Source organism: Neodiprion fabricii, chromosome 3 (assembly GCF_021155785.1).
Source record: "Neodiprion fabricii isolate iyNeoFabr1 chromosome 3, iyNeoFabr1.1, whole genome shotgun sequence".
Taxonomy (NCBI): domain Eukaryota; kingdom Metazoa; phylum Arthropoda; class Insecta; order Hymenoptera; family Diprionidae; genus Neodiprion; species Neodiprion fabricii.
This window is the reverse complement of record NC_060241.1, coordinates 25,925,082-25,938,895: the sequence shown is the minus strand read 5'-3', so window position 1 is coordinate 25,938,895 and position 13,814 is coordinate 25,925,082. Positions and strand designations below refer to the sequence as shown.

General features: G+C 40.1%; 1 protein-coding gene across 1 annotated transcript in view; it reads right to left on the bottom strand.

The window, feature by feature from the left end:
- The window catches only part of LOC124178472 (choline O-acetyltransferase), a 68,374-nt gene that overhangs the window by 5,643 nt on the left and 48,917 nt on the right, over window positions 1–13,814 (bottom strand). The window contains exons 4-11 of the mRNA XM_046561834.1: window positions 7,332–7,504; window positions 5,601–5,781; window positions 4,581–4,755; window positions 2,845–3,083; window positions 2,033–2,244; window positions 1,823–1,945; window positions 1,563–1,746; window positions 187–387 (exon numbers count right to left, since the gene is read on the bottom strand). Coding sequence (XP_046417790.1) covers window positions 187–387; window positions 1,563–1,746; window positions 1,823–1,945; window positions 2,033–2,244; window positions 2,845–3,083; window positions 4,581–4,755; window positions 5,601–5,781; window positions 7,332–7,504 — 1,488 coding nt within the window. The remainder of the gene's footprint in view (window positions 1–186; window positions 388–1,562; window positions 1,747–1,822; window positions 1,946–2,032; window positions 2,245–2,844; window positions 3,084–4,580; window positions 4,756–5,600; window positions 5,782–7,331; window positions 7,505–13,814) is intronic.

The window sequence follows — 13,814 nt, the reverse complement described above, 5'->3', positions numbered from 1 at the left end:
CAGGTAATCTTCATCAATTATACACAATGGGAGAGGTACGAAGAATACTTTTAAAGCGTTTAAGTGTGAATCCGAAGTCAAGGAACGTGAAAACCTAATTATAATGGTGTTGGAAAGTGCAGTCAACTCTACAAGTACAAAAATTTACTAAAAGCGTTAAAATGATCTGTCGCGTTGAACACTCACTTGTGACGTGGACAGTGCAAAACGGTTGATTCTTCGGTAAGCCTCGTCCGTGAACAACTCCGGAACTGGATCGCCGGCTTGTTTTGCTGACTCGCGTAGCCCCAGAAGGTGGTTGTCAATTCCATGACCGGAAACGTTATCGTTCATTTCCTTGGTCTGGCGTTTGACAGCGAGTTCAAAGAGCTGACGTATCTTTTGGTCCTGAAATTAATTAAAATCAGTAATTTATCCCTATAGATTGTACCTACATAGCTCGACTAAAAGCATAACGCTATGCTCTCCGAGTTTTATCGTTAAGCGAAATTTCAACGAATTACTGTGTTTTGCGTCATTAATTGCTATGAATCATTAAACGAAACGTATCGGGGAACGGTGCAATCGAATTCTTGATTGTTATTGTTTCAGCTCGGGGTAGAACGTAGGCGGAAAAATATATAGGCGGAGTATCAACGAGCCGTGGTGCGTTGTTTTCGCAGGACATGGATAGGCGGAAAAGTAGTGTGCTGAAACAACAGCATGGTAATCGAGAAACAACAGAGTCTTAAGGGATGGGCGCAGGGCGGTTAAGGCGGAAAATAAGAAAATAAGAAAATAAATGGGAAACCGTCGTCTCCCCTCGTTCTCCCCGCATTCGTCGTATATACTCATCCTCCTTGTTCACCCCAGTATTTGCCAACGGCTACGAAAAGATACATCGTCAAGCATTCTGTAAACATTTCTGTCATAATACCACAGAGTAATTGGTTGGTCTTTTCAGACTGTAGGATCCTGCCTTCTTCTCTTAAAGATTCTTCAAATCTGAAGACGTGGACCATTTCGCAACCGTGCACCTCTTCCAACTTTTTCAGTTTTTAAATTTTAAAAATCCGAGTAAGCCTTACAGCTGTCGGAGGCAACCTTATACTTCACCAATCAATTAGACGGTTCAAACAAACGGTACATACTTTTCCGAAAATTCTTCATCTTCTTTCCTGACTCAATATGCAATCAGTATCCGCTAAACAAGCGTGCACGAGACGATTTATAGATACAACGGCATAAATACGCAAGGAATTTTCTATTCTACAGTCATGATTATATTTATATGGATAGTTGGATGGGGGTTAGGGAGCCAGAAACATCAACGGTGACGGTAACTGAACCATTAGATACCCGGTTAATGATCGTGTGACAGGCACTGAAGATGTGAAAATATTTACGCTGTAACGATGAGCGAAAATGCAATTGATTTAAGATTGTTATTTTCCCAAAAGTGGACCAGAAAACGGAGGGCAAGTGGGAAAAAAAGAGATTTTCATCATCCAGTGAGGTATCGTTGCCGTTTTTGTCACTGCCTCGCATGAACCAATAGTTACACTGTAAATGGTGAACTGTACTCTTTTGGCGCCTTCCTCTTGCTGCACGGCGGATAGCGGAGGTTGGTCGCCAGGGTCACCTTGACACATCGCTTTGGCCCAAGCCAGTGCTTCGACACTCGCTGATCGGATGCAATCAACCCTCCCCAAGGCAAATCTCCGAAGCCCAGCGCTCTCGTAAGTTGCCACCGAGGTACCATGCAGTCTAAAAATCAGTCCCAGTTGCACAATTACCGTTTGAATATTCCTCCGTTCGTTCACAGCACTCGCTGTTTGCATACCTGAAGTAAGTCAGCTGCAAAACTAGCTGGATATAGACGTCCGGACTGACTTTGCAGGACTTTATGAAGTCCTTGTTGTACTCCGTAAAGTGAAAGACGCAGAGGTCAAGGTCTTCGACCATTCTGTTGGCGGTGAATCAAAGAGATCATGTAATTATACGCATGGGTCAGGTAAATTCAGGACAACTATACTCGGGAATTCCGACTTACGCGTCGAACGAAGTCATCGCATCTCTGATGTCATTCAAACTTTGCTCGGACAGCTGCCATTCCAGCTTTTCCGGAGCCGGAAGATGACTGGGAATGGTGTTCTCATCCGGTGGCGACATCGCGGCTATCTGGCTCTCGATGCTTTCGATTATTCCAAATACTGCCGGTGCCTCGGCCGCTGAGTGTTCATAATTCACTCCCCAAGCTCCATCCTGACAGTGACAAATTGGAAATATTGCTACCGCAGTTGAAGAATGTAACGTGTAGGCACAATTTTGGTCCATCGATTCGTGCAGATCAAAAATAACCCAACAACACGATTTTGAGCTGCCACGTTTGAAATTAATCTTATAAATTATCTCGAATTTTTTTTTCTTCATAGCGCAGAACGGTTACTTCATCATTTCTGTTTTCTGTTTCAGGTCCACCTGCGTTACTTCGATCTGCAGACGAACCGGACGATTGAACTTCCCCAAAATCCTACGGATGTCGACTATACACGTGAGTATTATACACATATACATACAATTTACACCGTGCGAAATTTTTTAGTCATGGTCAATACGCGGTCCCTGACTAGTTTCGCTTCACCATAATCGAAAAATGCGGTTGCTGATCGCTGTTCAAGTATTACAGCAAAAAGTTCCGCGATAACTCAGCATTCGTGCCTGCATGCACGGCACAGTTAAGCCCGGGGGCTTTTCTTTCTGCATTAATGTCTGCAAGTTTTTTCAATATACGCGTCATCCGTGTCAAGGTAACGAGGATGTACTTCCCTGATAGGTTGAGCGTTAAAAAAACTTACTACTCACCTTACCCAAGAAGAATTGTAGCGTTTTGTCGTACCAACGATTGGCCCCCAGGTGTCTCGAGCCCCCGCCATGCAACGCGTGATGGAATAGGTTCGTTTCGTCTCTGTCACCGATCCAGTGCCCGACCTCCCTTTTTTTACCAATTGAGTCATTGAACGTGGTGGGAAGCACGTCATCGTCGAGACAAATGATGCACAAGCAACGCTCCAGCAGCTCCAGATTACGTCTGTTTGAATCGTCTGCGAAAAAATTTCAACTCGTGCTCAATTAATTATCATATATACGGAAGTAATTATCGTCTCACTTCTTTCCGTACCACAGTCTTATCTTTTTAAGTCAAACAAAACAGCCGGTCTTAATTCCGAAACAGATTTGCCCTCTATGTCATTTCTGGACTTGATCGATTCGGTTGATATTTCGTTGAAAAATCAACTACCGGATGAAAAAAGTGCTCAGGCATTCAACTATTCGCGCAGACATCGCGAAATTCGGCTACAAAACGACGAATATCCGAAGATGTGGGAAATAGGTAATTTTATCAATTTCCGTTACATTTGGTAGGTAACGTTCTGACGGTAGCCGATAAATAACTGTTTTACATTATTCCAGTATTACATTCACAGGTAGGTTTCAAAAAGTTGAAACCACTTGAAAATCATCAAATTCAAATGACTTTCGGATGAGAAATAAATTCGTAGAAATTATTAGCTGGTAAATTAGTCGTGGTAAAAAAATTGCCAAACCGCCATTTATACTTTCGATATTAAAACTGCGACCCACCGAGTTTGGTGAAAGTATAATATAGCTAATCTCATGTAAAAATTAGTATTAATTACACTTATATAATCATGTGCTACGTTAAGAAATTGTAATACCTAATTTTTTAAACTTTTCATCAAATTAGAAATTATTATATATACGTGCACACGTGTATATTAATTCCTGCGCATGTGTTCGAAAAGGGTCGTCAACGCTAACTTGTTATTGCATTAGTGATTCGATTTAACCGATGGTCTAGGATTGCGTTAGGGTAGCTTGGGTTAGGTCGGGTTACGGGTGAGGGAGTTAATGAAAGTTATTACGAATATCGGTAGGAAAGAGGATGGAAGGATAATTATGAGATACGAAGACGCGCGGGGGTTGCAAATTCCATACACCGGGTGAACGGCCCGGCACCGGAACGATAAAATTGCCGAAATCGCAAGTTACGCTATGTCAAGAAAAGAAGAAATAAAAACATTCGAGACCGATGGAGGAAAGAATCTCCTCTAGACTACAAGAATTGCAGTCTCAACATGAGATGGGGAAAGACGCTACCTCAAGTATCGATTTCTTTTTTATTTGAAATTAAGTTGGCAACACTGCGACGTCCTCAATATTAATTCAAAAATTACCATCTACGGTCGTAAAAATTTGACCATTCGAACCCACGGTAATTGGAACTCTTTGTCGGTTGAAGAATCTTTTCGGCTTAAGCAAAAATGCATTTACGTAGGCACGGAAGAAAGAAGAATGCGAACATGTTTGAAAAATTATTGTGAAACGATTAATATTGATTAAATTAACTAGATATAGATTTATTATCCAGAATGTTGTAAAGAAAAGATTTTAATACTTTTTGAAAAATTTTTCTTGATTTTTTTAATGTTTCGACGTTGTATGAAAGGACAGCATGTCTTCCAAACATATTTTAAGACAGCGTGTTACATCTCAGATGCGTGAAAAGAGATACTAACTTTTGGCCAATTCCTCCCTTGCGGCTGCCCAAAAGGGCCTTCTTGCTGCTGTCAATACTCCAACCGGCGGCGTTCTCGGGTCAGCTGGTATTTCCATTATTTTTAAAATTTGTTGGGTCAATTCTGCCTCCGTCAAACGACCTCTGTCGGAAGCCCTTACCGGAACGCTGTAAAACTGTGAGGAAGAAGCGCGATGATTGAAATACATCATGTGCTAAATTTGAATGCACTGTTTTAGCATTGGGTATTTGTATGAAAAAAAAATCCAATTCTTATGTACCGCATGAAGAAGAGAAACACAAAATAATCAGGTTACATTATTTTTCTTGCCCTGCAAAGAATATAATTGCGGTTATTTATAAATTACGAGCAATTGAAATTTGTTGATTTTGTGATGTATATCATACACCTTAGCATGGATGACGTCATTTTGTATTACTTTTCCATCCCCTGAATATATGCTTCAATTTTTTTCGCACATACTCCGCAATTGACTTTTGGCTTACAGAAATAACGAAGGCAGAAACATTTCGAGACGATTCAAATTCGACGATATTATGAGCGTTATTTAAATACATCGGATACTTATCGAGTTTTCGGTTTATTCACAGCACAAATGAATGTATGAGAAAAATGTTTTATTAATTTTTGTTCAAACGCAATTATTTTCCACTGCAGCCACTGCCCAATGTATTACATACAAAACTTTTTAGAACAGAGAAGCCAAGGTGATGTCGAGTTTCTCCAATATGCGCTGGATCGTGGAGAGATAGTAAAAAAAGACAGCTATTTAATTAGCTCGCGACTTGACTTGACTTCAACGAAACTATAAGACCGAGAATGGCCGGCGCGCTTAAGGCTTCAAACTTGGCTCTGATAATCTCGTATTTCATATTCCGTCGGCATTATTTCCTCCTATATATAACCAAGGTGCTCGATATGCATTCACTCGAATCACGGACAGCAAGGGGTTTCCAATTATCTGTATGTATCAATTAAACTTGTTATCGGGCAACCTACCTGATTGTGATTTACAACGATGACGTGATTACCGGACGATGCTCTGTCCAGTACCAGCTGCTCATCCAATTCTTTTCCTGGACGACGATATTTGCTAAAGAGCTTGTAATGCTGCATCATGCACAACGGTTGTCCGGGTTTTCCATCGGTTGATCTCAGCCGCTCTACTGGCAATTCGTCCCTATTCGTAGTTTCAGAAATGCACAACGATTCATCAACGATTCCAAAAACTTAGTGACAATAAACTTCAAACCAAGCAAACGCATTTTGAATAGAAAGAATCGAGTCAATGAAGTTATCGCAAAAATTGTAGATTTTTATTTCGTAAGTATCGATTTTATGACATTTGTTACGTACGCAGCGGTGTTTAAATAATTCGAATTTGCACAGGCTACGCAGTGATTCGCAAACATTCCATATTCGCTGAACATGTGTTATTAGCATTTCAATGACACGAGAAATTAGGACGTCATTGGACGTGTTTTAAAGGTTCGTGAATTTCGCTATCGTAACTACACATAATTCTCATCGTAGGTAAAAAATCTTGTCAACGCGATAATCTCGAATTACAATATCCGCTTGTATAATATTGAAACCAGACAGACGAAGTTAACGACCGGTTTCAGACTGCAGATTACGTTAGATGTAGGTGCTCGATTTTTTCCATTTTCTTCGGTTGCCCCTCTGGCGAAAGCTCGTCTCGTGTTTCTCCGCGCTGTGCGCGTCAGTAATCGAAATCTTCGCGAGACGAGGGTGACGAGTTTCCGAATCCCACCCCATCGTTTTTCTTACCCTACATACCAGCCACCGCCAAAAGATTCGGGGGTCTGATCGTGAGCTTGCAGCGAATGCTAACTGGTTTTATCTCTTCGACAAGTTTTTATGAACGACTCGCGATTTGGACCAGAAGTTCAAACCTTCAAACCTTGTCAAACAACCCTAGATTCTATCCCACGTTTGTTCAGAAATTAAAAATTTTTCAATTCTTTGCCTCACGTTGCACCGCTTTGGATCGATCAAAGCATTATCTGTTTCCGTACAAAGCAATTAAGCAGACTTGTCGCGACTGTTGAGATTTGCTGTTGCAGTACTTCTCTGCGCATCGGCGAGAACATTGTGTAATCTATCCTTCTGGCCCCGTAACTTCCCCGTAAGAGGAATTTCTCCAACGAAGGATGAGAGGACTGCTGATAGGTACGGTACTTGTACCTATCCATGGGATAAAATATACCAGCATCATGCACGCAGACTGGAAATGCGGCGAGCATAGGTTGAAAGCGATTTACTGCAGGCTACAGAGTGTACGGTAAAATTTTACATAATTCTGTACTCGAGACACACGATCAGAGATGTTCCTTTCTCTTACGGCGCAGTTGACGTCGGAAATTCCTTAACCAAATAACATCGGGTCAACGTAAAAGATTCCCCTTTATCAAATTCATAACCAAGTTCAAATCATTCCAGTCTCTACGGTAATATGTGAGATATCTCGATGTCGCGATTATAAAACCGTATAACCGATAATCCGAATCTCATTTTCAAGTGACGAAGAAACACGAATCACAATTTAATGTAATCAAACTTCATCTCTCGGAGTATACGTATGCAGATATAAATTTCAGAACTAAATGTCGACAATACTTGCGTGAATTCTGCATCGTTAGGCTAATAGAACGCTGAATACATTTTTTCTTCGAGAGAATTTCGTTCCTTTAAAATTCGCAAACTCACCTGTCCGCTAGTTCCTGATAGTCGAATAGTCCGTTTAAAAATTTGGCTAAAAAGCAGGCGGCTTCTCGTTGATTTGTGAATTTCTTCGGTTGAAGAACCAGTCCAGGATTGCTGTTGATGGGCAGTGGCAGAGGAACGGAGAGGTACATGTCTTTGAGCCAGAGGTCTGTTGCCTGCAATAAAGAAAAAAAAGAAAACGGTGCAATTTTACGACTCTTTGATCGATGAATTCGCATCCAGGTGACAGGCGTTGTTACACGACTGGTAAGTGACGAAATCGTTTACCGAATACTCGTCGTCGGCACGTTCGTCAAACGATGCTGCGGTCTATCGGTACACATGAAAATATCCAAGGTGTATGATTTCTCCGATTTGTGATTTTACGCATTGCGTGCGCGTAATGTGACGCGAGTAATTCTCACTTTCACGTGTATCTTTCACTCGAGCGTGTCTCTCGCATCGTGCCCCGTACAGCGAAGAGTAAGTACGAAGCTTACGATTAGGGAAGGAGCTTCAGCTTCGATTCTTTGTGAAAATTGACTCCACGACAATGGAATTCCACTGAATATTGCTTATTCTCTCTTAATGCCTCTCGATTTATATTTTCTCTATTATTCACTAATCTGCTTATAACATTGTAGAAAGTTTTAATGACATATAAATATAAGCAGGCAAATAATGGAATATTCATGTTTATTTGGGTTCATTGGACGTCAGCGTGCGGTATTCTGGTTCCAATTGTTAGTCTTCAAAAGCATGAGATCTATCGTATATATACACATGACCAAACGTTATCTAAACAATGTGACAGAAATAATTTCATCGATAATAATATTCTCGCTCGATGAGATTACAATTACTTCCTTCCAGATGAGTTATAAACACTAATAATTGACATGAAATGAAAATCGAGTCGTAGAATCTTGCACATAATTCAATTTTGTTGACCTCTCTTGTATTTATACATATATATACATATACATACGAAAGGCGAAATTTTATACATTTATGCGACGATTTTCTTCGTTAGGGAGAAAAATCAAGTTTTCAGAAAATAACGATGACTCGAATTTTTCCAAAATTCTCGCACATCGGCCAAATCAAATATTCCAGAATTGTATCTATTTCCAGCACGAAGTGTACAAGCATCGCCGAATACCGCAGGGTACTCTTGGCAATCGATAGTTATTACGTCCCAGCATTTGGGTCACCGTAAAGTTCTATACATATGTCGAATGACGTTATAACTCTCGCTGAAGTTAAAATATCTCTGCGAATTTGCGTGAGTTAAGACGATATAATATTAATATATGCACAGAATTAATACAGATAATTATAAGATTACGCAATTATTAATGTTCGACGAAAAGCTGAATCGTAAGGAAACAGCCATGGTGATTTTCACACTTCCTCATAACGTTTGCAAAGGGACAAATTCTAATTTCTTGAATTTCTCTGTCATCAGAGTTAGGAAATTCAAAAAAAAAATAAATACGCTTCTGCCCCTGAGAACACACGACTAGAGTGTCAAGCTCTTTAACACGATTATTTATCGCCATTGCGTTTCGGTAAGCAGTTATGTTACGGGTTGTTATAAACCGATTACGCTTTCTCTAAGTTCAATCCGCAGACTCCGCAGAATCGGACAATTCTTATTCGACTAAATCTTTGACGAAGCGACGCATCTTCCTTTGATAGTTGAAGTATCAATTCTACAAGAGCGATAAATTCTTGTCCCTAATTTTTGCGCCGTAGGAACGGAGACGTGCGATTTACATCTGCGAACTGTGAATACATTTTCGCGTACCTCGATGTTTAATACATAGAGATACGCGCGGTAATGCGTCTGAGGAAATTTGTCCATAGTCGTTAAAATCCTCGCACTCTCTTTCTCTACCTTTCTCTCTCTCTAAAGAAGGTGAGTAAAATTTGAAAACGAGCTTGAATTAAAGGGGGGCTTGAGACAGGGTAGGCAATCGTAAGTTATTCCGGGGCCGCCTTTGATCCCCTAAGACTTACCAGCCGTACCGTAATTGAGTTATTTCAGGGTCTCTGTTTGACATCTGGTTCAAGGGAAGCGGCGACGTTTTCTCAGATTAAAATAATTAAGAATATTTCTCAGTTAAAGCAACGGGGATTAAGGATTCGAGTGAGGGGGTCTCGAACATCCGCGAATGCGGCACGAATCTGAGGATAAAAATCTTCAGACTCCGAGCCGCAGCAGAATTCTCTACACCTGTTCAGTGGATTCCGCATTCAATGCACAGTGCACTTTGCGAGTGTGTAGGTTACTCGGGAATCTGTAAAGGATCCGGGCATCACGTTGGCTACATTAATAACACTTTGATTATAGGGTCATTAAGGCTCTCATGCAGGGTATAAGGGGGTCGCTGGATGTAAAATTGCAGGCATTTCTTCACTTCATTGCACAGACGCACGTTCTCGTCCCTCTTACTTAAGAATTGTACATGCTGAAATTTAACGTATTATGCAGCATTTACACCGCTCGTGATAAACGGATGTATCCGTTGACGCTGCTTACTGTTATCTAGGAAATCGCGAATCAAATTCGTTCCATCTCGTTATTGGAATTTATATAAATTATATTTTGCGTGCGTTTATTCATCCGTATCGCTGTGTTGACAATTTTATAATGTCTCATACATGCATTGCGGTTGTAATTTTGTGTCTACTGCTGCAGCTAACACCGAGGTATTCAAAGGTCGAAGAGTTATGCATTTTCTGAGCGACGTGATTCGAACCGCTTCACGATGTCTTTTTAAGAAGTACCTTGACATTTGTGTAAGGTTCCATCAATGAACGGGAATCGGGATGGAATTTTTGACGGGATTTTCGAGGACCTTAGTGAAATATCCTACGTAAAGCTGCAATCATTTATTCGCACGTATCATATTGTCCCTGAGTAATCACATTATTTTTTATGCAATCAGGCAATGATCGTGCTTATGCCGATACACGTTTAGTTACGTGTAACGAAAGAAGTTTAATTACGACACGTACTACAGGTAATTTTCACATCCATAACACTTGGGGTATTAAGTAATTGCGAAATCGTTCCGTAATCGGCTAATTCAATTTTACGGTGTCTCAGATGTCTCATGAGTTTTGGATTTTTTCATTTCTCTCACTTAATACGGAGTTGCCGCAACATGTTTTTTCGCAAACTCAAAAAATGTGAGAACAAGAGAAAAATTAAGCGAGCGGGATCTTTCACATAACGTGGAACGCACATCTTTTCACACAATCGAAAGAAAAATCGTAAATTATATTTTTATGAAACACCCCAATTGAATTTTCGAGTTAATCAGAGCGCAGCTTGTACTATATTCCTCGTGCAATCTTCCTCATCGCGATTTGCTAAATGACAACCTTTTGTTCACGTCAATCTAGAAAATTAGAACGTGATTAAATTATAATGTTAAAAAATCTTCGACAGCATATTTTCCGAGACATTCTTGATCACGATTTGTTCATGCATCAATATAAAATGAAATCGGTGACTATTACACTTTTCGGGACAACGAATTAAATACGTAGTTACGAAAATCGAAATAGTTTTACGTCGGGCAGGATGATTCAGAACGCAATTCGCGGTATGCGAGAGATGAGATTAATGTTACGGTAAAGTGGTAGAAACGGGAATCCTTGTCGAGGAGCAGAGTCGATCCTTGGGAAAGGAACATGAAACTAAATCCGGAGGCAAGTCGTGGGTGGTTTGACGTGAACGCGTTGCAAATCGGGTCTCAACATTCGTGTACATAACATCTATGATAGACACGTTGATTGTTGCGTGTGAAATAAGACAGCGAAATTTCCAACTTTGGTTACTCTACAGTCCTTAACTAATTCGATTTTTCTTACCGTAACCAAAAAATACACTTCCCGGTACAAAATGAAAATTAATTTTGTAGTTCTAACCAGAAATTCTGGTATGTGTTAGTATTCTTTTCAGTTACGGTCACTCGTGGAATATTTTCACGTAACTTGTAAGAAATTGACGGTCAGGCATTATTTAACCGGATAAATGTGGTGAACTGTACAAACAGAGTCAACGTTGCAATAACCAGAAATTGTAGAACACATTGAAAACTATTATTAGATTAAATAGTTACTAGTGTCACATTTTCCTGTAATATCAAATTGTAATGATACTAATTTTACTAGATTTTTATGAAAACTTTAAGAAATTGCATTTTTCTCAGTGTGTGTCTGTGTTTTTTTTTATAGCTTATTGCCTATCGATGCGAGTGCTTCCAGTCAACCTCGAGTAAAAAAGAAAAAGTTTGTATCATGTAAAGCGATCGCTGATCACCCAACTGTCGGGAAGTTTCATTCGAAGCCTGGCACGGAGTAATTTTGGTTTTAACTGCCGCAAGCGCGTCGTAACGACTCTGGTCATGAATGGTTTCTCTGCAAACTCGCATAAAAATAGTACATGGCCTAGGTGCTAAGGAAAGTGTACACACACAGTTGCTCGGCGCTTGCTTTAAATTTTTAGCGAACGGTTGCAAGAAGCACATGGATTTCAATTCACGTTTCTATGGAATTTATAAGCCGCATTCAATTGGTTCAAATATTAATGTCATTAGACGGAAGGTTGGATTGTAAAGTGTTGTTGTTCGACAAAAGTAGCGAGTTCGTATATACTAAAAAATTGTCGAATTCATCTGCAAATATATGGAGAAAGAAACGGTTTGTCAATTCAAACAAATGCGGTTTCTCGTGATTAAACAGACATTGAATATTGTTCTACCATTTTTTTCTCGAGTCAAATGACATTTCTTCGAATTAGAAAAAAACATTTCCTTCGCCATGTTTGATAACCGTATTTGATAAATTCAAGAAATCCTTTCTGTGCGAGCATAATAGAGTAAATCATAAAATGGCAGAATTTTTATAACCAAAAATTCTATTGAGATGAAAAAAATTTTTCTTAAAGTCAAGAATATTTGAATGAAGACTGATAATATCCGACCTAACCTGGTACCGAAATCAACCCAATTTCTATCTATAAGAATTTAGTAGCGTTCGCATAAGTTTGTGATCTCGTTCTGTCTTGGCTTACAAATATCGTTAAAGCTCCAAAATTATCAATCTGGTTGTAGCAAAATATATCCTAAAACCTGATCAGACTTTATAGCTATTGACAGAAAAAAAGACTCAAAATTGGTTCTGTAGCTTTGGAGTTATGTACCGAATATACGTTAGAACGACTTTGAGTTTGCTACATACATATATTACGCATGTAAAGATGGAGAAGAAGGAAAGACACAACTCTCCTCAATAATCATATATTTTTTAACGCCAGATGGCGTCATGTGATATTTTGGCTTCCTGTAGCTAAGTGCGATTGGCTGCAAAGTTTATCGGTTATACGGTTAAACGTCTCCCGGGATTCGCGAGGCGTCGCTTCGTTGGAATCGCGTTTCCGAAAGACCACAGAAGCCCGTGTACCGTATCGACCCTCGTCGATCGGGTTGAGGTAATCGGATCGTTTGCAGAATTCGGATTTCAAACGTGACAGTTAATGTCGGGACTCGCGAGTGCGACTGGCTGCACGTTTCGACGATTTGTTATCATTCTCTGCGACAGGGTGACGCTAACGAAGGTAAATTTAAACACTGCCACGGCTTCTCTTTTCGCGCGCCAAAATCCTCTGCCGTATTGAAATTGATAGGTTGAGCTGAGGCAAAAAATTTTTACACACTCCTGCGCCATAATAATGTGAGACCCGTGTTTCGGTGTTTCACGAAACAGGCATTAATTATGAAGAAAAAAAAGTTGGGAACGTGTTTTCGATTTCATCTAAGGAACGTTCTATCTTCCTGAAAATCTTATCAAAACGTGCGGCTGGTCTTTTAGAAACGTAACTCATACATGAGAACATTATTCAGTAGACATCGGAACCACGTTTTCTATGTTTTCTTTCTCGCGAAGAAACACCCGTTCGGTGAAACACCGAAATACGGCTCTCTTTATATTGACCCAAGAGCGCGTTAAGAAATTCTGGTTGAAATCAGCCCGTCTTATTGCTTGACCTCTCCTTTTAAGTTACTACTTCTTGATGTGTTTTCAATTACTCTTATTGATTCGTCTCCTTGTTAGACTGAAATTACTGCAGGATCGAAGATTCAGGGCCGGCTTTTCGAACGTCACCTTTAAGGTTCTTCCCGTTGGTCGCAGTTCTGCCGTGCAGCCGGTAACGCGTCGTGAAATATTTAGCAGTCTGGTTTCATGCCCTTCCCCGTGCTCAGGAAAAGGTCAAATTGTTCCTACGGAGGCTTTATTTAGACTGCTGGGGGTGCGTGGAACGCCGGTTTAAGGCCTTCGGCATAACACTATTGGCGCGATTTTATCTCGACTCTCGAATTCCTAAAATTATAACTAGTCAACCCAACGGGGTCAACCTAAATTATACTATAAATCGTTCCGAGGTTACATTTTGAGTGGGTCACGACTTAA